The 24,408-nt window shown below is 41.7% G+C and overlaps 2 protein-coding genes across 3 annotated transcripts in view; one reads left to right on the top strand and one right to left on the bottom strand.

The window, feature by feature from the left end:
• The first annotated feature begins 7,571 nt into the window (after positions 1-7,571).
• LOC135588441 (uncharacterized) lies at positions 7,572-14,984 on the top strand. 2 transcript variants are annotated; one of them, XM_065080573.1, is made up of 8 exons: positions 7,572-9,409; positions 9,539-9,987; positions 10,102-10,223; positions 10,712-12,751; positions 12,868-12,916; positions 13,017-13,264; positions 13,469-13,579; positions 14,606-14,984. In XM_065080573.1, the coding sequence occupies exons 1-8, from the start codon at positions 7,711-7,713 to the stop codon at positions 14,832-14,834; spliced, it is 4,947 nt and encodes a 1,648-aa protein (XP_064936645.1). In that variant the 5' UTR covers positions 7,572-7,710; the 3' UTR covers positions 14,835-14,984. The 2 variants fall into 2 exon arrangements, with proteins under 2 accessions (XP_064936645.1, XP_064936644.1); XM_065080572.1 differs by having other exon boundaries at positions 7,572-9,987.
• Positions 14,985-15,428: 444 nt separating this feature from the next.
• Positions 15,429-24,408, bottom strand: part of LOC103996050 (DExH-box ATP-dependent RNA helicase DExH14) — a 45,600-nt gene continuing 36,620 nt past the window's right edge. Inside the window, exons 47-49 of the mRNA XM_009416850.2 lie at positions 17,074-17,223; positions 16,467-16,598; positions 15,429-16,029 (exon numbers count right to left, since the gene is read on the bottom strand). Coding sequence (XP_009415125.2) covers positions 15,964-16,029; positions 16,467-16,598; positions 17,074-17,223 — 348 coding nt within the window. The 3' untranslated portion in view covers positions 15,429-15,963. The remainder of the gene's footprint in view (positions 16,030-16,466; positions 16,599-17,073; positions 17,224-24,408) is intronic.

Below are 24,408 nucleotides of genomic sequence, written 5' to 3'. Positions count from 1 at the left end.
CTGTGGACCCTCACAAATTATATAATTATATATATAACTAAAAATTATCATATTTAAATATTATTATATTAAAATATAAATCGATAAGATACTCATCGACCCGAAATACTTAAACTACTATGATTGTTCTCTCGCATAAAATGATCTTCGGATGTTAGGGTTCTTTCGGTTTGTTCTATCTTTTCGGATCTCACACTTTATCGGAATGCTTAGTGGACTTATTTGTGAGAAAACAGGCCACAATTGGGCTAAGAAAATGATTGATTTAGCCTCAGCTCACATCGACTCAGATTTCTTTACTCAACATTCAAGTTTGGCCTGGTGAATATGGATGAGAAAAATTATCATTTTGAGTTCAGATTTGCTTAGCTGGTGGATTTTAATCCATCCAACCATATGAAGTTTCAGTGCTTCTTTGGTGGACTTGTGGTTTGTAGAATCCACACTCTATTTCAGTCACCTTTCTATTCACTCCTGTTGAATCAAAACTATATCTTAAGCTTTTATTTTATTGTAACTTCATTATATATATATAAAATAATTATTTTGGCCATTTGATTGATTCTGGTTCTTCACAAGCTGTCTTGAGTGGTAGTTTTCATTTGCATTTTCCTATTACAAGAAAAATTATAGTGAACCATTCAACTATGATACACACATGAAGTGGACCATCCTATGCAAGTTCCAGATATGACATAACAAAACACAAAATCTTAGAACTTAAATAAGTTATTTCTAGTAACTATATGATATGTTCTTGTGATGCAAGACAAATTTAAAGGTTTCTTTACATAATCAACAGTCTCTATCTATATATACAGAATTCCAAACTTTACAGGTTATGTAGTGTTATTAAATGAAATGGTTCAAAGTGGAAGCCAGGACAGATTTAGCTTTGTTTTCTCCTACCCAATCCCAACTTATCATGGCCCTGATTGATTAATTGTAAGTTCCTAAATAAGCCTAGTTATTAACTACAAGCATAATCATTAATATGGCCATTGGAAAAAGCCCAACTTGAGATAGTTTTTCTGCTATAGGCCAATTCATCCCTTCATAAAATGATGAGCAAGTCTTAGGCTGTCCATTTCTCAAATTTGTTGATTCCAACAAAAGGAGATCTACAATCATGAGCAGCAAATTACAAATGGGAACCTCAAGATTCTTGGTCACAACTTCTGCTTACAGGTCCAAAGATTTAATGCACATTAATGATAGGAAATATGAGGTGACCATAGTGTTCAGTAAATTACCAACTTCTGGGTGTAATCAAATCATCTACATGCTGCTATTCTCTAATTAGAGACACACACTACCAATTTCTTGCTACATCTCACAGGGGAAGCTGAAACATGACCTCTCTTTGCATCAAGAAGACCTCTGATAAGAAAGCCCAAGAAGAGTTGCTGGGATGAGCATATGGCATTCCACAGACATGCCATTCACTTTCCCATCTCCTGCATGCCACAAACTTTATGGCCTTATCAGAGCCTTGGTCAAACCACACCTGTGATCTGGGCATGTCAACTTTTGATGGTGACTTCAGTCAACTTAGTTCCCTGCAGAGCTTTGTGAGAATTCTGTGGGAGGAGAACAAAAAGGAAAAGATACATGTGAGAAGTGCACGGCCGGACATGGCCCAATCGGGATTAGTTTATCCAAGTTGCCAAGGTGTAGTTTTCTATTACTGAAAAGGGCAAAAGAGAGGTCAGTGTCCAGTATTCTTGGAGTGTACTCTCTTACTCATTCCACTCCACAGGCACAAACTCTGATCTTTCTCTGTCAACCCTCAGCTCATCATCTCATTGGCATGTGACTCATAGTCCATGGTGTCCCCTTTTCCAACAAAATAGGAGCCAATAGGGTCAGTGGTATCTCTCTTGAGCTCCATAGTACACACGAGGATAAAGACAAGGAGGATCTTTGTGTGGACTGCCATCAGGGCCATATCATTCCAATTGCTGTACACCTCTTTTTAAGGTAATCCAAGAACTCTCCAATGAGGGGATGTGATGGGAAAAGAGCCATGCAGGGACTCTGATGTGATGGAATAAATGCATGCATTGGTTGCAGAATCCTTTGGCCAGCTATCTGGTGACAGCTTTGAGGCAGTACTACCACCTTCAACTTGGGATTTGGACATGGCCATGCGATTGAGGCTTGTCTTCTTATGCCTTCCTCAACAGAAGCAGCTTTAGAAGCTTGGCAGGTTTCATCAAGTACATGCCAAGCTTGGCAGCCATGGAACTTTAAGAGGCCAAGCAACATGAAAATTAGAGCTGGCAACATCCCAAACTTGCTTCTGAAGCTCTCCAATCAACGAGAAAAAAGAAAATTTATTTGAATTAGTAAACAAGTGTTTTCAGACATGCAACTTGTTTTTGAATAAAGCTTCAAAATGCATGACCATGATGATGCAAGAAAAAAAGGTCAATTCAGCAAAATCTTGCATGAAGAATCAAACTCAATATCTTCCATAGAAAATGTTGTGACATGATTGATAGAAAGGAAAACAGGGGGATGGAGTTCTTTCTTGCTCATGTTATATATCTATAGCAAAATGCTCTGTGCCTAAATGTTTTGGCTCAATGCATGTTTTTTAAAGAGCTAAGGAATGTAATCCTTGAAGAGAAAGACGTTTAATATTGAAAATAAAAATAAAAGTATGCCATTTTTACAAGCATAAAATGCCACACTAAAATGCAGGCACATGTAAAGTTTGTGATGGAAATCATCTGCCAGTTAGCAATCTGTTGAAGCTCATCTGTCATTACCAATCAACCTGTGGACAATATACATGTAATTAGGGTAGTTATCTTCATCTATTATTTTGATGTTGGTTGTTCTTGGTGGTCTTTTCCAATTTTTAGCTCCTAAAATTTTGGATTTTTTTTTTGTTTTCGTTTATCTTAATTTACCATTTTTTCTTAAGAATAATAAATTTGGCTACTCTGATCATTCATCGGTTAATGTATATTTTTCTTAAGAAAATTAATTTAGTTGTTTTGATCATTCATCAACCTGACGTATGAAATTAACCACAATTCAAATAAGATGAGCTTATATTTAAAAATCCGATCAAATTCAAATCAAATACCGAATCATAAATTCACAATCATAGTATTCAATAAACCTATTAAATTTAGGTCTGAAACGAGTTTTCTTAGTTATTAGTTGTCACAATCTATTTTTGTCGATGGATCGATGATGATGAAAAAGTACAAAATGAAGTTTTGATTTTTCTTCTATCATGGAGGTGAATTTGATCGTTCAAATGCATGGTAGGAAATCCTCCAATTTTTTTTCTCTAATTTTTTAAACCAAAAAATGGATTCTCTCACCTGATTCATATCACTAATGTTCTAATGAGCTCATATCACTACATTAAGTGATAGATAATACCTAATGTCTAATGAGCTATTTATATGAAAGAATAATCAAACTCTACTCTTCAAAGTTTGTCTTATTCACAAATTAGTCTTTCTATAGATGGATTATTATCATTTAAGTACAATGACAGTAAAAATTCAAAAATACTTGTCAATGCCAACAAACTCTTTCTTAGTGGGTATTTTTTTTGCTTTATATATCATGTCAAAATCACACTTTACCTCAATCTCCTTTTTACTTTTGTAATTTAATTTATCAAGTTAAATACATGTTTTTTCAGGCCTTATCGAGCATGTTTTTGTAAAACCATCATCGAATCTCTAATCATCTTTAAATATTTTGAACTCATATGAATTTAGTGAGAGAGAAGTCTTCCGTAGGAGGAGAAAAAAATCAAAATAATCAATAATGAGACAGATATAAAAAGTTACAATATTTATATAGTTCGAGACTCCTTTATCTATGCCCATAAAAAAAATCAAATCAAATTATAAATACCATTGTATTAATCATAATATCAATCATCCTTTCTAGATTTACTAAAAAGAAACCATGGAGCACTAAAATATTTACTAGTATTATCTCCTTCCAAACTTAAGGATACAAGAGTATTTTTAGAACATCTATATATATATATATATATATATTATCTATATACTAGTATTATATATATATATATATATATATATATATATATATATATATAAAGAGAGAGAAACGACTGGCTCCGGCTCGCAAACGGGACCAAGTGGGCTGTGAACCGAACCGGTCTCTTCGTGTCCGAGCCGGCCGGTTCTTCTCCGCGTCTCGCCCTTGAAATAATCGCGAGCAAACATATCTCCCCTTTTATCTTTTCTCACAAATAAGCAAAAATAGAAACCCTTTCTCGCGCAGAGGGGGAGATGGCGAGCTCCAATAGGGTGATCGCGCCCCCAGCCCTCGTGGAACCCTAACCCTAAGCCCCGATTACGAGCGCGGAGGAACTCTGATCTCAGCTCCGGGACGATCGATCCCGTCGCCATTTGCGCCTCCCTCCTTCCCTCCCTCCCTGAAGAGATCCCCAATTTTCCTGCCGGCTGATCGGGCTCCTCGCTCCTTGCGGATCGATCCATCGATCTGCTGCTTTGCAGCGGCCGTAGGTGCTGGATTATTCCCCTTCTGGGTTTGTTTGTGTTGATTCGTTTTGGATTTGCCTGTCGAGGTGGGGAATTAGTTGCGCTTGTCCCCGATTTGTGGAGGGATGTGACGGGGAGCTGTGCGGTTTGGTTGGATTTAGTTGATGGTGAGAACCGGGCGTTGGTCATGGGGTGCGGGGAGCTGGGTAGATGTAGGGTTGCAAAGTTTTTGGAGTAATTGGTTGGCTTCTCATTGAGGTCTTTGGTCTTCGTTCCTAGGATTCTGGGCTTAGTGTTATTTAGGGTTTGGTTCTCTTTTCTGTTGTTTTGGGCGGTTTTGCACGAGAACTGAAAGTTTAGAACATGTAGACGCTCTTCTGAGCTCAAACCTGAGGCTAAATTATGAACTGGATTCTTAAAATTGCACGCTTTACTTGTCATATCTTGTTTTTCTTAATCTTCAGCTAGCTGATATATTTTTTAGCACCACTTGTAAGAGGGTGAATGATCGGTAAAGCGTTCATCTTCTTGGATTAGCTGACTGTGGAAGTTTACGAAAGAATGTAGCTTTTTTGAACCACAAACATAATAAAACGTCTTTCCTAATAGGGGTAGATAGCTGTTGAAGGTGTCATCCTTTTGGTTTAGTGGGTGCAAGAATGCATATACTATGGAATTTTTATGGATAAATGAAACTTTTTGAACCAGAAACATCTTAGTTCAGATAATTGGTTGCTGTTTTTTAATTTTTCTTCAAAATTTATTGTTATGGACATATTAACTCTTGAACTCTTCTTCTGCTTTTTTGCTACCATTCCTCTCCCTTTACCTTTTCTTAATTCCATTGTTTAAAGCATGCTTTAGTAATACTCAATTTAACTTAGTGATTTCTGTATTTTGTTGTCCATGGATATAACTAACAACACATCACTTTTCAGTACTGGGAATAAGTGGAGGCCTCAGAACTTTATTGCTTGGTTCACGAGCTTGTAGCACTTTATTCTGAAAAACAGTTTGTCTTCCAGAGGAAGTATTATGGTCCCTTGATTTTTATTTTGACTGCTGTGAATAATTCAATATGAAGGCTCCATCACCAACCAACCCCAGCTTCCCTTCACCCACCTTGCCTGTTTAAAATGATTATGAGTATATTGATTTTTTGATCTGCTTTCCATATTTTGTGGCTTTCTTTTTGAAACCTCTGTCTATGGTGTGGCATCTAATTGCTTAATTTTGTTTCCTTCTAGACTTCTTGTAGTCTTTGTGTGTATTGTGCATGTAGGGAAGGATATTTTCTGCGGGTCTTCAATGGCCTGTGGCCTTTAAGGTGCAATATGATGTGGAATGACTGTTCTACTTGTTTGATATATCTTGATGTCTCTCCTTGTTTATGCCTGCTTGATGTGTATGATGAAAAATTATTATTCCTACTTACCAACTTTCCATTCTTATAATGTAACTTCTAATATAGGTAGGAAGAAACTCTCACTACGAATTACAAGGCAAAGTATTTCTAAGTAGTGCATCGTCTTTTTCTAAAGAGCCTTTCTTGTTCTCATGTGCTATGCTACAACAACAGTTGAATCTTATCGATGCAAATTTTTAATCACCTTTGTTGTTTTCTTTGCTAGTTTTATTGGAGTTGTTGTTTTCCAAAGTCTGATTTAATAATATATAAATTTTCGTCAGTGTGGTTCTAGGTCAGTGCCAATGAAATTCAATTAAAAAAATTATGGCTTATTTACAGTAAGGTGGGTTAGCTTTGGTAGTACAATAATGCTGTTTCATGAATTTCATATTATCAGGTGTTTCATGAACTTAGTTCACCCATTTTGGAATGTGATTCCACCTTTATTAGAATTTACGATGGGAACATGGGGTGAAGAACAAATGCAATTAATCTACATATTCCAACCATGAGTGATGTTTAAATTAACATTCTCATCTTAGAAATGACTGCCATCTGTAGCCAACCATTTCCCTAGTTTCTGTGTTATCAGGAAGCAGCAACAAGAAAAATAAAGATCTCGAAAGGAGTAAACTTTTCTGGTCAGAAGGGTGAAGGAAGAAGTTTTAGCTAATCCATGTAGAAGCTCTATGCTTTCCTTTCCCACTCTAGTCCTTCTTGGCCTTGGATAAAATAAAATACGTGTTTGATGATTGTTATTCATTAATTATAATAGGTACAAAGTCCATGAATTTTTGTTCTTATTGTATTCTTCACTCGCTTAAGTGTAAAATTTAGCTATAGATATGAGAGTGGCATGTATTGTGATTTACCAAGTAGCTTTGTTTGGTTGCTTATTTCTTAAATTAAAATTTTTTAGTTCATTTCTATAATCATTGTATTTGATTTGTTTCACAGATTGGATTGCTTTTTAAGGGTTGTTATTGTTTAAGTAAATCATCATACTGTCAAGAATTTGCTTCCATTTACCAAAGGGATAAGTTTACAGAATATCAGGAAATTAAGTTATAACTTCTGGTCAGTGCAGGCTGGATTTTGTGCCATTTTGAGGAGGTTCAGATTCTCTTTGAGAAGAGTAATCACTTTGTAGTCATTGAACCATCACGAAGTTGGAATTTGGCTGATTATGTAGAATATGTCATGGATAGTTCAATTTCAATGCAACACTGTGAAATCTGAATCGAAAAGACCCCATTCTCGTTTATCAGGTATATTTTGGTTAATTTTTCTCTTGAATTTTCCTCCCAGAGGAAACCTTCTGAAAGCTTATTAGAAGAGCACCCACAGTGTGGAAGATTGAGCAAATTATTTCTAAATTTATAAATACTGCTATCAATTTAAGCTAACAATTATTTCATATATTTTTGTATTCCAGGAAGGTATGAAAATCAATGGAAGAGGAAGCTAATATGGTGCCTTATCGCAACATACAGTTGTTCTTCACGAAGTTTGATTCTCTTGCTTAATATGGATTGTTTCTAAGATTCTTCTTGTGGAGATTAGAAAAAGGAAAAAAAAAGATTTTTACCCTCAAAGTTATAATCAGACACTAATCATTTTCAAAGCTTAGCTTTTAAGCCAACATATTTTTTTTCATTTTTTGATGGCTATTAAAGGATCCAAGGAAAGCTGCTCTGTTCCTAATGGATATATAGAAGCAAGAGGCTAATGAGCTTCACTGCTAGTAAGGATTACCTCTTTTGAGCTTCAATTCCTTGTCCAAGTTTCTCATCCAACATGCAAATGTGGCAACAACAGTTGATGTACAAGCAGCTCCAAGAGGTTCGGAGACAGCAGCAACTACAGCAGCTAGATCAGGGATCGAGGCAACTGAGTCCCCTTAGCCAGTTTTCTGCTGTAGCAAAACCTGCAACAGAAATTCAGTTACCTTCAACATTAAATGAAAGAAATCAGTTACCTGCAACTTTAAATGAAATGCCCATCAATGATCCATATAATTATATGTGGCTTAATAATTATGTTGGAGGCTCATCCAACTTATCTGGTAATTCTCAGATGTTTACTGCTGGAAACATGAACCATGTACAGCCAAGTTGCTCTGTTGCCATGCAGAACCTTACAAATGGTGTTATTGTATCAAATGATCAAAGTCAAGTGATGCAATTTATTGGATCTATGCCACCACAAATTAATCAGTCTTTTAGTGGCATATCCGTTTCAGGCACTTGCTCTGGAGACCAATATTCTCACCTATTAGGAATATCAAGTTCTAATCATGATTCAATGACCAAGGCTGCTGAAACAAATGCAGAAAAGACATCATACTCATCTAGCATTTTCCAAACTGATCATCAAATAGACTCACAAGGTTCCTTACAGGAGAAGGCTTGGGCCACTGCACGGAATTTTCCAGGGAAACATGTCGTTGACAATTCTTCAACACAGACATCAGAAAAGTTTCAACAATTGAACAATCTGCAACACAGCATTCGGTTTCAGGAATTTCATGGTAGACAAGTACAGGATGATGCATTGGGTAATTTAGTGGAGAAACAAGAATCACAAGTAGGAACTTCTACTGGTGTGGCCAGTCTGGATCCTATAGAACATAAGCTCTTGTTCGGCACCGATGAGGATGACAACTGGGGATTTTCATTTGGAGGGAGCCTTACCTCTGGCATGGATGCAGATGCACATGGACATTCTTCAGAGAATGATTATTTTGGTTCATTTCCTTCTGTCCATAGTGGGAGCTGGAGTGCTCTTATGCAAGAGGCTGTACAAGCTTCCACTAGTGACAAGGGGGTCCAGGAAGAATGGAGTGGCCTGAGCTACCAAAAAACAGAGCAACAGATGCTAAAGCCTCTGATTACAACAACTGACAATGGGAAACAGTCAGCTATTTGGGATGATAGCAACTTGAAGGGTGCAAGTTCAACTTCTAGGCCGTTTCCTTTGTTTAATGATGCTAATACAACGCCAACTTCCACTGGCCCTATTAATCAGCATTCTTTTGACTCCACTTATGAAGAAAGCAGTAGGGTTCTGACCGAGGCTCCCCGTGTCTCATCCTTCCGAGGATCCAGTAACAAAGAATTCCATCAGAATCAAAAAATTGTGGAAGGTAGTCTTCAAGCTCAAATGCCTTCAACTAGTCGTGCGTGGGCTGGGCTGACCATCAAGCAGCATGAGAACAGTTCTGAGGAGATTCAATATAAGTCACAGGACACAGAGGATGGTTGGAGTAACCAGAAAAACATGCCATCATCCAATGTTTCTGTTTTTCCTGTTAATAAGCTAAATAGCTTGAAGGCAAGTTTTCCAATGGCATCTGGAGGTGACAAATCAAATCATCATGAAAGTGATGGCCATTTGTGGGAGATTGGTGAAAATCATGTTAATATGAATTCTGGCTTGCAACGAGTCAAATCTGATATTGGCAGTCTCAACATACAAGCTGAAGAATCCTTAGCAGGTAAATTTGTTTCTGTCAATAAACCGAACACCTTAAAGTTGAGTCAGGACATGCATCATCAGGTTACTAATGTGCAGCAAACTGTTTTTGGGGGACATTTTGCCCTTAATTCATGTGTGCATTCTGAAGATGACAAAGATATTGAAGAAAACCAGAACCAGCCAAGCAGGAAGCCACAAACTTGGGAGATGTCTGTAAGTACTGCTGCAGAAAGATTGGGTAAAAGCTATGAGAAGAAAAAAGAACATGAAAGAGTGGTTTTAGGTGACAGTTATGCCGGAATTGCAGCAAAAGAGAAGTATCTGTTGACTGTGAATGACCAATATCCTTCCGTAAGTGGAGGCCAGAAGTCCTCAATTCTGTCAAGTCATCCTACTGTGGGGTCAAAAATGTTGCAGAATTCACTGGGAAGTTTGAGGAAGCCTGTAGAATCTTCTTTCCTGCCCAATCAACTATTACGGTTGCAGGGCTTGTCCAACTCTGTTTTTCATGGATCAAACAATGAAGGGCAATCATCTGTTGGGAAATCACAGTTTTCTGGTCATATTGTACCCAACAATCCTATGGATGTGTCCGAGGTAAATGAGTTCTTGTAACCATTGTGATTTTGTATTTTTCTTTACATTCTTTTTAACTTATCGTTAAAATTTAATGTTTAATTCTTGTTCATGTGGATACTTTCTAATTTACAGAGGATTGCAGTGGGAGCAGAGGGACTGCAGTCTCGAGGTACCATACCTGTGTGCCCCTCTAGGAGTTCTTTTGATGGCTCAACTGCTCAACATTCCCAGAATGAAGTGGTTGCTCAAGCAAGGTACAATTTACTTAGACTGAGCATCAATTTAGCTCCCTCATGGTCCTCCTTGCTATGGTGCAGTATACTGATACCTGCATGGTGCATACCACCATCAGACAGCCAGGGTATGTTATCAGGGTCTAATTTTCTCCCATGCCTAGTGCTGGGATGGCTGACATGGGTAGTCTATTCTTTCTTCAATAATTTAATGTTGAACAATCCTGAAAGAACACACTTATGTTTCATCTATTACTTTTCGGTGGACCAATCATTGCAAAACACCTAGTGTTGGATCTCAACTTTGGATTTCTACAACCTTCTCTGCAGGCCAATGTACCCAGCTTGTCTACATTTTGTTCCTATATGCCATTACATGGTTTAAATACAAATTCTATTAAAATAATTGTATTGCTGTTCCAGTGCTTGATGGTGAAAGAGATTTCTGGTTTTGGCATATGTATGCATTTGGATCTTTCTAATGCTTGATTTTTTGTAATTTATCACAGTTATAATATGCTCGAGCTTCTCCACAAGGTTGACCAATCAAAGAACGTTGTTTCTACAAATGCATCTGATGTTCCTGCACAAGCTGCTGCTGATGTTTCTATCACGCATCCTCACTTTGATCAGTCTTCTAATTTGCGTGGTTTTGGGTTGCGTTTGGCCCCGCCATCTCAGGGGCAACCACTACCAAACTATACACCAATCTCTCACAAGTCCTTGAATGATATTAACAGTGGGCAATCAGACCATGAAGCAGAATATCAGGGTCAGACGTGGCTTAGTCCTACATCCTCGATTCGACCTGTTCTTCCATTTGATGAAGCATCTAAAAGAGAAAATTGGGATAAGATAGCCAGCCTACCTGGACAGAAAAAAACTGAATATTCAGAAGCAAATAATCATTTTAAATCATCAGCCACTGTTTCTGATTCTTCTTCAGTGAGAGATCAGCTGCAGGAGCAACAGCAGCTTAGACAGCAACACATTTCTAGTGCAAAAGATCACCTGGAGAATCAACAACAGCAATGGCAACAACATACTTCTAATGCAACAACTACTCATGGACTTTTGGACCATTCTGTCAATTTTTCCTTTAGTAACCAAACTAATACAAATATGCTTGTTAGAAATGCTTCTCTCGTTAGGCAGCCACTTGACTGTCAAAGTGGATCTTTAGGTGGCCAATCTGTTCAAACATCATTGCCTCCTCTGGCTGGTAGGTTTCCAGCTTCAGATGTTGCTTCCCATGCTGAATCTCGTGTACCTGTTGGTTCACAATTTTCCTCAGAAGGGACAGAACATACAAGAGGAACAATTGCAGGATTTTCTCAAATTATAAGTTCGGGCCAACAGTTACCTGCTGTAGAGACAAAGTCAAGTTCACAACCTTCTCTGTCAGGCACGTCTCAGCAAGCCAGCTTCTCAAAGATGTTGCATAATGTGTGGACAAATATTTCAGCTCAACAACGTCAAGCTGGTATTGATCCTTTTCTGACTCCAAATGTACTTCAGTCTATAATAAATCATGGTAGAGACACAAGTTCATGGGGCCTCCCAAAGCCAGGTGATCAAGTAAATAAGGAAGATAGTGCTCCTCCTGAGCATATGGATGTTTCTCATGAGTCAAGCAATACATCCCAGGGGAAAGAGGCTGTGCTAAAGCCACAGCAGGATGTTAACAAAACAAGAAATGGACAGGATCAAGCTCTTAGTTCTTGTGTATTGCGTGCTCCTCTAACGAATAATGTCTCTACCAGCAGTGGTATTCTTGCAGGGCGCATGTCAAAGCCTTCAGATGTTCAACAGCAAAACTATTCACTGTTTCATCAAGTACAGTCCATGAAGGCTTCTGAATCTGATGTAAACAAGACAGGAAACCTACCAAAAGGAGCTGCTTTTAGTTCCGATAGTTCACAGATGAATTTCAATGTAGATCAGGGAATTGTTCATGGCCAGAATACAATTCCCAGAATCCCTGCAGATGGTAAAGTTGGAGCAGCTTCTCATATTTCATTCACGTCAGATGCCAAAATGCTGAGCTTTACTTCAAGTGACAGTGAAGAACAGAATCCCAACACATCCAGTGCAGGACATCATATCCAAAGTCACATGGAACCACTTAGTACAAGTTCCACAGCAAATGTATTGGGAGATGGTGAGCCCACCCAGATTAGTCCTCAGATGGCTCCTTCCTGGTTTGACAGTTATGGAACCTACCAAAATGGCAGGATGGTTGCTATGTTTGACGCCCATAGGAGTAGAAAAGCTTCCGTTCAGCAGTACTTTCTCCAAAATGCTCCTGCAAAGATGGATAATAGTAATGTCGTCGAGCAAAGACTTGATAGCAGCCAGGTTGGTAGCTATAGGCAAGATGCATTGGCCTTCAAGATAGCACCCAGTGATACAACTTCTTCTTTGCTGCCCCCGGATGTGACGGTCCATGGTAGAATTATAAGGTCAAAGAAGCGCAAAATTGCAAATAGAGATCTTCTGCCATGGCATAAGATGGTCATGGGATGTCCACAAAGTTTGCAGAGCATCAGGTGGTATTCTTGATGGTAAAACTTTTGTTTAATCAATAAAAAAACTATCTGTACATGGTTTTTCAGAGAAATATATCTTAATTTGGATTAGTCTTAAAATATGAATCTTTTTGCAGTATGCCAGAGTTGGATTGGGCTCAAGCTGCCAATAGATTGATAGAGAAGGTTTGTTTATCTTACCAATTTGGCCAGTGTAATCAATTTTATGTACTATTTATCCAGAGCTTTTACAGTGGATGTTGTGGACCTTGGTTTCTAAATATAGGTGGATGATGAAGCTGAAACTATGGATGATGGCCTGTTTATGCCTCAGTCACGAAGAAGGATAATCCTGACAACACAACTGATGCAACAACTTATTCCAGCTGTACCAGCTGTGATGTTCAAAGGAGAGGCAACTTCAGGTTATCAAAGTGTGACTTTTTCTATTGCTAAAACAGCACTTGCAGATGCATGCAGCCTGGTTTCTTCCTCAGAAAGTGATTCCCATTTGCTGTTGGGAAATGAAAATACGTAAGCGTCGCCTTTGAAATTCATCGAGAACATTATAGTATGACCTCAAGCTATCAGATCGTTATACTCATCTTTGATTTAGGAGATCCTACTCTTCCCACCCAGTTTGATGGATATGATCTGTCATATTGGTGTATATTGTTTCATGCAATATATATACTATTACTTGCTAATCAGTTATCTTTTTCCACCCTTTAACTCTAGGATAAATATTGGAGAGGTTAAGACTTCCAAGAAGGTGGAAGAAGATACATTCTTAAAGCTTATGGAAGATTTCATTGGTAGATCCAAGAAACTTTCAACTGATTTCTCAAGGTAAGAGCAATATCAATTATTTTTCATGAAATATTTTTCTTTTCCTTATTCCCGTGTGCTTAGGAGATGGATGTATCAAGTTACTAAGAAAGATGAGAAAAGAAATACTTCAATTCGTGAACAACTAGGCATCACTTCAATAAAAGATTAATGACTAGCACATTAGCGGTGCCATTGCATTCTTGTCTAATGTATTTGATGTTTGCTATACCCTTTAGATCTTTGTAGCTGTTTTGAATTTTGATGTTCTTAATGCTGCTAATGATGTTACTGGACAAGTGCCAGGCAATATGTAATGTGGTAGTACACTATATCACTAGTTGAGATCACTATATATTAAATTTGGAAGACATCTAATTAAGATTAGTGGTGTGAGGAAAGATGGAAGAAGATCTAAAAAATTTTACTAGGTACAATAGAAAGATATTTGAATGATCTTTATTTGACTTGTCAAGGTTGCTTACTTGTTACTTTATGATGAGTCTCCTTGCTTATAATAAATAAGCTTGGATACGTCAGACTTACCCGCACCCCACATTGGTGGGAGCTTCGTACATTAGGGCAAATTTGAAGTTGTAATTTTTCTCAAGGGATTTGGTTGTACAGGTCTGTCATTACAATCTGAATGGATCAGTAATGTTCCATAAGGTCACCCACAGAGAGAAAATAGCCCGTCACTTTGTGTCTTACGTCCATTGTTTTCTTATTATAGATGTTCTTTTCGAAGCTTGTAAAGTGAATAAATGGTTAAACAAATCTGATGATTGTCTTAAGTTGTCATAGACAGGTTATCTAGGTGAATAAATTGTCACACTTTCATTAGCAGCTAAATGTGATAAAGATTTCTTTTGGATTTGCATGCCTTAATGTCTTGAATCTAGTCGTGTTAGTGCTGAGAAACTGAATTGGTATGGTTCTGTTTTGAATTTAATGACCTTGCAAGTCTTTCCTTACGGTCGAAGTCTCCCTGGTGTAATTTTGCATGTGTGGTGTATTTAATCATTTCATTTGATTAATATATTTCAGATTGGAGAGGAAGACATCGATGTTGGATGTCCGACTGGAGTGCCAAGAGTTAGAGAGGTTTTCCATTGTGAACCGATTAGGCAAGTTTCATGGTCGGACTCATGCTGATGGGGTCGATGTATCTTCCACTCCTGGAAATGCCTATCGCAGGATCTTTCCGCAGAGATATATCACCGCCGTTCCAGTGCCTGGAAATCTACCCGAGGGGGTTTGCTGTCTCTCACTCTAAGATCATTTAGCAATTGATTTTGTTTCTCTTGTCAAATGGCTGTGGTCGCCATCGCTATTCCTCGATGCTTTTCAGTCACACCTCCATCGGAAAAAGAGAGAGAAAGAGAGAAAGAGAGAGAGAGAGAGAGTTCATAAGCATTAATGTGAGAGGGGGCAGGCAGTTCTTTTGTCCTAGTATTGAAGACGAGGACCGCTCAGGGGTTTGGCCTTTGAAATCTTTCCCGATGGTTGTTCACCCTGATATGCGAGGTATAGGTCTTTGTACATCAATGGAGGTACAGAAAATTAGGTTGTGGCATCTCATTTTTATATGAGAGGAGAGTTTCAGCATTATTACATAATTTTTATTCAAATAAACTTGAAAATTAAAACAAAAAATCTTTAGCTCCTCGGAAGAGTAAAATGCCTGTCTGTTGATCTGTGATTGCTTTTTAAGTCCTTTTTTGATGAAACTTATTCAGTTGATATATCTTGCTCATCACGTCTGGATAACATTTCTATATGAGCTCACAAGTGCTGACCATCAAGTTGTGAGGTACATGCAGGTAGTTGTGATACTTTAACCAATTCTCAGAAACCTGCGCAAAATAAATGTATAGGAATTGAAGATTGAGATATTAAGGCTGATTTAAATAACATCGTTGTGCGTTCCAGACAGCTTTATGATGCCCGAGAGACTGCATTCACGTCCCTTCACTATCAAGGCTGGTTCTCTAAAAATACGAGTCTTTACAAAGTGACGCAAGACTCTTGTTCTTACGGTCGTCGTCCATAATTCATGTTAGGACGTAATGATTCTCCATCAGATCCTAACGTAGATATGACTCCTCAGTTTGGAGATGCATTTGGTAGCTCAAAATTAAGCTTTACAACCATAAACAAATTATGAATTGCCAGGGGACTTACCCTTTGGACCATTTTAGTACTCATCAAGGGAGGACAAACCCTTCAAAATCTTACACACCATCACCAAGAACAGAGGCTTCATCCCGAGATCTACTTTAATCATAGAGATAAGAGTCACCATTTCTCGCTGGGATGCTTTACCGACTAGTGGTGAAACCCATATTATGTGTATATATAACTCACTTTCTTCACGCCAAGTAGCCCATGGTGAGGAAGGATATTTAGCTGATGGAGTATTCCTGCTCAAATCCAAGATAACAATCTGATACTAAAAACAGCTTTGTATCCTGAAAATGATATCGCATAAGAGTAATGTTTAGTATCAACAACATGGATAGCCATTTTATTATATATATGCAACAGCAGAGAGGAAAGAAAATTAGGTTTGAACTAAGGGATCTGTTGTAGTTAAGAGCCATGCAAGTGGTCCAAGGATATGCCAGTGGAGCAAGGCAGTTTACATGTACTGAGGACATGTAAATAAAAAGACTAACGATAAACCTCCTTTTTGAGGACATGGCATTTAATGTGGATAGAAAGAATTCATGAAGAAGAATCAGATCTTGACTAGGGAGAATCAAGAAGGAACAGCAGCTATCAAGTTGCGTAAACCGAGTCGAGCAAAATGAAAGTATAGCATTTTCCAATTAGCTTTATGTAGAAAAGGGCGAGTAAAGAATAGTTTAACACAAACTATATTTCAGGCTAGCAAGCATATTCTCACCTGAAGATTGGTCACCGTTGGTGGTAACGCCATACGAGTGACCATCTGATCTGAGAAACTAATTCTTTTCAGAGCATATAATTCTGACGTAGTGGCATTACCAAGAACTAACCACCATGCTTCATCTTTGACCTGGGAATCAAATTGATGTTATGAATAAGCTAAAACAGCATGCTAAATTAAACTTCCAAATACAGACAATCCTGGAGCTGTGTAAAGGTGTAACCGATCTCGGACTTTGTAATGTAACCTCATCCACAAAATGTGGTGAAGGAATGTTCATATTACTTTCCAGCTCTTAATCCAAAACTTTGAAGTACTTAAATAATTTAACCAGCAACCAACTACCTAGACACAAGACTGAATATGATAAGAACTAAATATCACATATTTTCCAATTTTACCAGTTTTATAGTCCCATTTCGAACATCTTTTATAGGTTCAGTTCCAATTTCATCCTGACAAATTACCCTAGCACCTCGCGTGTGCAAGAGAAAAAGAAAAAACTTTTCAATCACTCAATTAAACAAATAAAGGTGGCTTAATTACATAAAGCTCAAAAAAGGACCTAAACATGAGTTGTCCAAGAAGTCAAATGAAGATTCACCTTCGGGTATCGAGGGACAAAAGCTCTCACTGTAGAATGCTTAGAATTTGCCTTTTCAAGTCTGATGTTAAGAACCGCAGACTTTGATGCATTATCATCTCCAGTGTGAAGCTTCAATTTCACTCTGACACGTGGAAAATACTGCATATCCTGCAAACATAAAACAAAAGGCAAAAGGCAAAATAATAGTTTGAGGCACCATGTCAGAGTAACTTCAAATAGAACCACCTCAGAGTAGAAAAGTGAATTAACAACATTGGTGGATTAACACCTACATGAATAATTTTGCTTAAATACCAAACTAATGTTCATTATTTTTTTTAATTTATGCATAGTTAATTGTCATATATTAATTAATCTAACATATCATTCATCAGAAACTGAGGAAAAGGATTCCTGTTGTTTCACCAAATGGAAGAAAAGGAATGTTCCCAAGAAGATGATATAAACAATTACTGTATAAGCTATATGGCATAGAAGCAAGATACAAATGATGTCTTGGAATCCCTCAAAGCAGAAAGGTCTATTCATTTATACGTATGGAAACCTGAAGAAAAAGGCAATACTCAACAGCTGCAGAAAAAGAGTACCAACTTAAGGATCCATTCATCAAAAACAGAAATGAAGTAGGAACATAGATATGAACAAGAGCTAACTAACAAGTCAGAATGACCATAGATGAAGAAATCAAGCTGATTAACCTTTGCTATGCTTAGTGATTGGCAAGCCCACATATATGAAAGTCATGTACCAACCAAGGTTCACAATTTCGTACCGTACTGGAGTTTCGACGTTAGCTCGGTACGGTACAATACTGTACACCGAGTGGTATACCGAACTGTCACGACCTTAGCTGGAATTGCCTAAGGCGTGCGGCACCCTTGCGGCCAAAGACGCGAACTTAGCTTGCGTTGCCTAAGTCGCGAGTCACTCTTGCGGCAAAGACGCGAACTTAGCTTGCGTTGCCTAAGTCGCGCTTCGCCCTTGCGATCTTGCTCCGCAAGGATCAGCCCACTTTGTAACCTCTCGCAGGTCCCGAAGGACCTGTAAAAGAGAAAGAGAGTTAGATCGAAAGAACGAGCAATGGACAAGTCCCGAAATCTCGCGAAAAGGAAAGCTTTACAAGCAATTCGTCGAACACCTTGTGTGCACAAGAGAAAAGAGGGAGAGGGAGAAAAACAAGGCTTTCAAGGATGAACGAACAGCTGCAAGCCCACAAACAGCCGCTCACCTGGTCCCGGGCGCAAAACCAAGTTCCCGTAAAGGTCACGTGCGAACTTGCGAAAGAGTGTTCAACGCCCGGTATATAACCGAAGCCCCATCCAGCCATGTGCCACCCGGGGGGTTCCTGGGGTCTGAGCTGGCTGACATTTTGGTGAGCGGAGGCAGCACTCCGCTCACCTCCCACGGCCCGCGAAAACGGAGCTGTTTTGGGCTGTTTTGGGGCTGTTTTGCTCGGTTCGGTGAACGGTCGCTTTGCAACGCTGCAGCTTGTTCGAACTTACATATTTACAAGCAAAATGACCCAAAACCATAAGAAAACATGCTGTCAAGCAGCTGTACATGCAGGTGTGAGCGACGAACGGTTCGTTGAACGGAGTTGTTGCGGGTGCGCGACGACCGTTCGTGACATTCTCCCCCACTTAAACTGTCGACGCTTGCTGGTAGTTGTTGATGACTTCTTCTTCATGTCGCAGGGCGTCTTCAGGCTCCCAACTGGCTTCAGTTCGGGGAAGCTTTCGCCACTTCACCAAGTACTCTGTCTGCTCCGCTCCGTTGGGTAGCTTTATCTTGCGATCCGCCAGAATGGTTTCCACTCGCTTCTCGTAGGAGGCTGTGATGGGAGGTAGCCGAGTTGGAATACTTCGAGAAGCATCTTGCGGATCCGAATGGTAGGCCTTTAGGTTGCTGGCGTGAAGAACGTTGTGAATTTTGAACCACGCCGGCAGCTGCAACTTGTAAGAAACATTGCCTACTCTGCTGATAATTGGGAAGGGCCCTTCATACTTACGCACCAATCCTTTGTGGACTCTTTTCCTGAAGAATTGGAGTGATGCTGGTTGGAGCTTTACCAACACCAAATCGCCAACTTTGAACTCTTGTGGTCGCCTTCCCAAGTCTGCCCACTTCTTCATCCGTTTTGCCGCCTTCTCCAAGTAAGCCCGCGCAATATCGGCATTTCGATGCCACTCCTTTGCGAAATGGTAGGCTGATGGACTACTCCCAGTATAACCAATTGCCATAGTGTGCGGAGTCGACGGTTGTTGTCCTGTGATAATTTCGAAAGGGCTCTTGTTGGATGCAGAGCTCCGCTGCAAGTTGTAGGAGAATTAGGCGATGTCCAACAGCTTCACCCAATCTCGTTGATTGGCACTCACGTAGTGCCGGAGATACTGCTCTAAGAGCGAATTTATTCTTTCAGTCTGACCATCCGTCTAGGGGTGGAGGCTTGTAGAGAAGTATAACTTTGACCCTAACAATTTGAATAGCTCGGTCCAGAATCGTCCCAGGAACCGAGCGTCTCGATCACTAACGATATTGTGTGGGACTCCCCAATACTTCACTACACCCTTCATCATCAGTCTGGCTGCCTCTTCAGCTGAACAGTGTAGGGGAGCAGCAATGAAAGTTGCATACTTTGAAAATCGATCGACCACCACAAGTATCGATCCAAGTCCCCCTACAGGCGGCAAGCTTGATATGAAGTCTAAGGAAATGCTCTCCCATGGCCTTTCTGGTACAGGCAACGGCTCCAAAAGTCCCACTGGCTTCCGCTGCTCTACCTTGTCTTGTTGGCAAGTAAGGCATGTTCGAACATACTCCTCCACATCAATCCCCATCTTTGGCCAGTAGAAGGCCCTCTCCACGAGAGCCAACGTTCTGTGAATGCCGGGATGTCCAGCCCAAAGGGAATCGTGACACTCTTTTAAGAGTTCACGCCTTAAATTGTCCACTCGGGGAACATAAACCCTATTCCCTTTTGTGTAAACAAGTCCCTCCTGGACCCAAAATCGTCGTGCCTTGCCCTCTTTGATGAGCTGCATCAGGATAACTGCCTGGGGATCACTATACAGTCCATCTCTGATTCGGGAAAGGAAGTTGGAGTGTAACTGACTTGCTTGGCCCCTGCCCTCCAGTTGTGCAGCATTCACGCATTCCACTTTCCGACTCAGCGCATCGGCCACGACATTCGCCTTCCCGGGCTTGTATTCCATTGCCATATCAAATTCAGCCAGGAAGTCCTGCCACCGTGCCTGCTTTGGGGAGAGCTTCTTCTGAGTTTGGAAATAGCTCAGGGCGATGTTGTCTGTCCTCAGCACAAATCGCGACCCGAGGAGGTAGTGTCGCCAAACTCGTAGGCAATGGATCACCGCTGTCATCTCCTTCTCATGCACTGGATACCGCCTCTCGGTCTCGTTGAGTTTGCGGCTCTCGTAGGCCACCGGATGACCTTCTTGCATGAGTACTCCACCAATAGCAAAGTCCGAAGCATCTGTATGGACTTCAAAGGGCTCTCCATAGTTTGGCAATTTGAGCACTGGTTCTTCCAGAACAGCAGCCTTCAGATCTTGGAATGCTATCTCACATTTGTCAGACCACTTCCAAGGCTGCTCCTTCTTCAGCAACTCCGTCAGTGGGGTTGCCCGCTTCGAATATCCCGCAATGAAGCGTCGATAGTAGTTGACGAAACCAAGGAAGGATCTCAACTCAGGCACCTTCTTTGGAGTTCGCCATTCCGCAACTGCTTGCACCTTCGACTTGTCCATCCGAATGGAGCCATCACCGATTCGATGCCCCAAGAATAGGATCTCAGTTTGAGCAAAGTAGCATTTCTCCCTTTTTACGAACAAAGTGTTCTCCCTGAGAACCTTGAAAATCGTCCGAAGGTGCTTGACGTGCTCCTCGAGCGTTTGGCTGTAGACGACGATATCGTCCAAGTAGACGACCACGGACTTATCCAAATACTCCTTGAATAGCTGGTTCATGAGAGTACAGAATGTGGCCGGAGCGTTGGTTAAGCCGAAAGGCATCACCAAGAACTCAAACGCTCCATACCTGGTCACACAGGTAGTCTTCGCTTCGTCGCCTTCAGCAATGCGCACCTGCCAATACCCCGACCGAAGGTCGAGTTTTGAGAAATACTTGGCCTTGCCCAGTTGGTCGAACAAGTCCGCGATGAGCGGGATGGGATACTTGTTCTTCACCGTTACTTTGTTGAGGGCTCGATAGTCGACGCATAATCGGAGGCTCCCATCTTGTTTCTTCTGGAAGAGAACTGGAGCTCCGAAAGGTGCTTTTGAGCTGCGGATGAGACCACCGCTTAGCAGTTCACCTAACTGCTTTCTGAGTTCGGCCAACTCTGGCGGGGGCATGCGATAGGGTGGTCTCGCTGGAGGCTTCACTCCTGGCTCCAGCTCGATACTGTGATCCACGCCTCTGCGTGGTGGAAGAGTCTTCGGCAACTCGGGTGGCATAACGTCTTTGAACTCCTTCAGGACGTTCGCCACCACCGCAGGTTCTTGAATGGCCTCTTCGTTGAGTGGCTCTAGCTTCATAGCAGCCACGAATGTCAGTTCGCCTTTTCGCACCCCTTTCTTCAATTGTAATGCCGAAATATGTTGGGGCTCCTTGGTTCCTCTCCGAGAGACGGGAACCACGCAGGGGTCATCGCCTCCCATCATACATAGGGAGTTCAAGAACGGCATCGGCACCAACTTCGCCGCGTGCATAAACTCCATTCCAAGAATCACTTGGAAGTCGTCCAGTGGCACGGCCATCATGTTGGTGTTTCCGCTCCAAGTCCCGATTTTGATAGGAACACCCTTCGCCAACCCGGAGATTCGCCTGGCCTCCGAGTTCACCGCTTTCATTCGGCTCGGGCTCTTCTCCAAGGTCAACCCAAGTCGCTGTGCTTCGCGATCGGCTATGAAGTTGTGGGTAGCGCCCGTATCCACCATTGCACGGGTCGTTTGGCCATTTAGCTTAATGTCCACATACATCAGCTCGCTAATTCCTGCTTTTTGTGCCTTTGTCTTCATGTTCTCCCCCACTTGACCCCGCATAGCGTTCAGCAAACGCATTGCTCCCATTTGGGGTCCTTGCGACTCCTCATCGTCGCTGCTGGATTCAGAACTGCTTGAGCTAAGGGCGACAGCTTTGCCCTTGTCCGATCGGGGAGGGTGGATGGAAGCCGTCAATGCATTGAGTGCCTGTTTTTGCGGGCACTCCCTTACCATGTGCGGTCCTCCGCACAAGAAGCATCCTCCCGGTTTTGAAGCCTTGCCTTTCGGGTTCGGCCCTTTGTGGGAGCTCTTCTTCTTCTGTTCGCCCCCGAGCTCCTTCCCTCGAGAATGTTTTGGAGGGTGATTGCTTGAAGATTGTTTCCTTCTCGCTGGGTCTTCAGAGGAAACGAAGTCGGTGAGCCTTTCTGCAGCTGCAATTGCCCCGACCACGTCGGTAACATTCCTTCGATTCAGCTCCTGTTGAGCCCATGGTTTCAAACCATCAAGGAAGCTGAACAACTTGTCCTTCTCGGACATGTCCTGTATGTCCAGCATTAGTGCAGAAAATTGCTTCACGTAGTCTCGGATGGTGGTACTTTGGCGGAGTTGTCTCAACTTCCTTCTTGCGACGAACTCTGTGTTCTCCGGTAGGAACTGAGTTCTCAACTCCCGCTTCAAGTCTTCCCATGTGTCGACTCGACACCGACCTTGCTGGATCTCCTCCCAACGAGTTCGCCACCAAAGTTTCGCATCTCCGTTCAGATACATTGTTGCTATAGAAACTTTGGTATCTTCAGAATCGGGCCTCGTAGCTCGGAAGTATTGCTCCATGTCGAACAGAAAGTTCTCGAGCTCCTTGGCATCTCTAGCCCCTCCGTATCCATGGGGCTCAGGTGCCCTCAAGTTTTGTGGCGGTGCAACGCGGGTGTTGCCTCCTCCCGCATTTAGCGTTCTTGTGAGCATAACCACCTTTGCCAGTTCCGCCACAACATCCTGTAAGTGCTGCACGGAGTCCTTGGTGTCATCAGACAGTCGGTCGACTAGGGCCTCGACCTTGTCGATCCTGGACTCCGCTTCCTCTTGCGAGCTCTCTACCCGAACAAGTCTTTGTTGGCCATGGTAGAGTTCCTCCATGCTCGCTTCCAGAACATCCAAGCGGGTTTCCGCCGTCGTGAGTCTCTCCTTATGACTCTTTTTCCCAGTTAGCGCACCAGATTGCGCTTCCTCCGCTCGTGGAGAGTTGACAACTTCTCGCTCATCCTGTTCGCTGCCGCGATCCTCATGAGCGGCTCCAACAGCATGAGAGCGAGTGTGCACATGCAGCCCACCTGCGGCTGCTTGGGGCAAGGTTCCGGCTTGCCCCGTCTTGCTTGATTCGCCACGATGCTTTGCCATAACGAAGTTGCGAAGTTCGTTCGCTGTTCGATCGAAGAGCTTGTCCGCTCTGATACCACAATGTCACGACCTTAGCCGGAATTGCCTAAGGCGTGCGGCACCCTTGCGGCCAAAGACGCGAACTTAGCTTGCGTTGCCTAAGTCGCGAGTCACTCTTGCGGCAAAGACGCGAACTTAGCTTGCGTTGCCTAAGTCGCGCTTCGCCCTTGCGATCTTGCTCCGCAAGGATCAGCCCACTTTGTAACCTCTCGCAGGTCCCGAAGGACCTGTAAAAGAGAAAGAGAGTTAGATCGAAAGAACGAGCAACGGACAAGTCCCGAAGTCTCGCGAAAAGGAAAGCTTTACAAGCAATTCGTCAAACACCTTGTGTGCACAAGAGAAAAGAGGGAGAGGGTGAAAAACAAGGCTTTCAAGGATGAACGAACAGCTGCAAGCCCACAAACAGCCGCTCACCTGGTCCCGGGCGCAAAACCAAGTTCCCGTAAAGGTCACGTGCGAACTTGCGAAAGAGTGTTCAACGCCCGGTATATAACCGAAGCCCCATCCAGCCATGTGCCACCCGGGGGGTTCCTGGGGTCTGAGCTGGCTGACATTTTGGTGAGCGGAGGCAGCACTCCGCTCACCTCCCGCGGCCCGCGAAAACGGAGCTGTTTTGGGCTGTTTTGGGGCTGTTTTGTTCGGTTCGGTGAACGGTCGCTTTGCAACGCTGCAGCTTGTTCGAACTTACATATTTACAAGCAAAATGACCCAAAACCATAAGAAAACATGCTGTCAAGCAGCTGTACATGCGGGTGTGAGCGACGAACGGTTCGTTGAACGGAGTTGTTGCGGGTGCGCGACGACCGTTCGTGACAGAACGGTATATATATATATATTCGGCGACGTCGCCTCTCTCTTCTCCCAAGCCGAGTGACGTCATCTCGTTTATATATATATA

The sequence above is a fragment of the Musa acuminata genome, chromosome BXJ1-8, assembly GCF_036884655.1.
Source record: "Musa acuminata AAA Group cultivar baxijiao chromosome BXJ1-8, Cavendish_Baxijiao_AAA, whole genome shotgun sequence".
In the NCBI taxonomy this organism is placed as follows: domain Eukaryota; kingdom Viridiplantae; phylum Streptophyta; class Magnoliopsida; order Zingiberales; family Musaceae; genus Musa; species Musa acuminata.
This window is presented reverse-complemented; position numbering and strand designations above follow the sequence as displayed.

What these genes read in the sequence shown, in the direction of transcription:
- LOC135588441 (XM_065080572.1), top strand. Translation starts at nt 7,711, where the DNA reads ATGCAAATGTGGCAACAACAGTTGATGTACAAGCAGCTCCAAGAGGTT. An exon ending in CCAATAGATTGATAGAGAAG is followed by an intron (nt 12,917 to 13,016) that starts GTTTGTTTATCT and finishes TTCTAAATATAG; the next exon opens with GTGGATGATGAAGCTGAAAC. An exon ending in CTTTCAACTGATTTCTCAAG is followed by an intron (nt 13,580 to 14,605) that starts GTAAGAGCAATA and finishes AATATATTTCAG; the next exon opens with ATTGGAGAGGAAGACATCGA.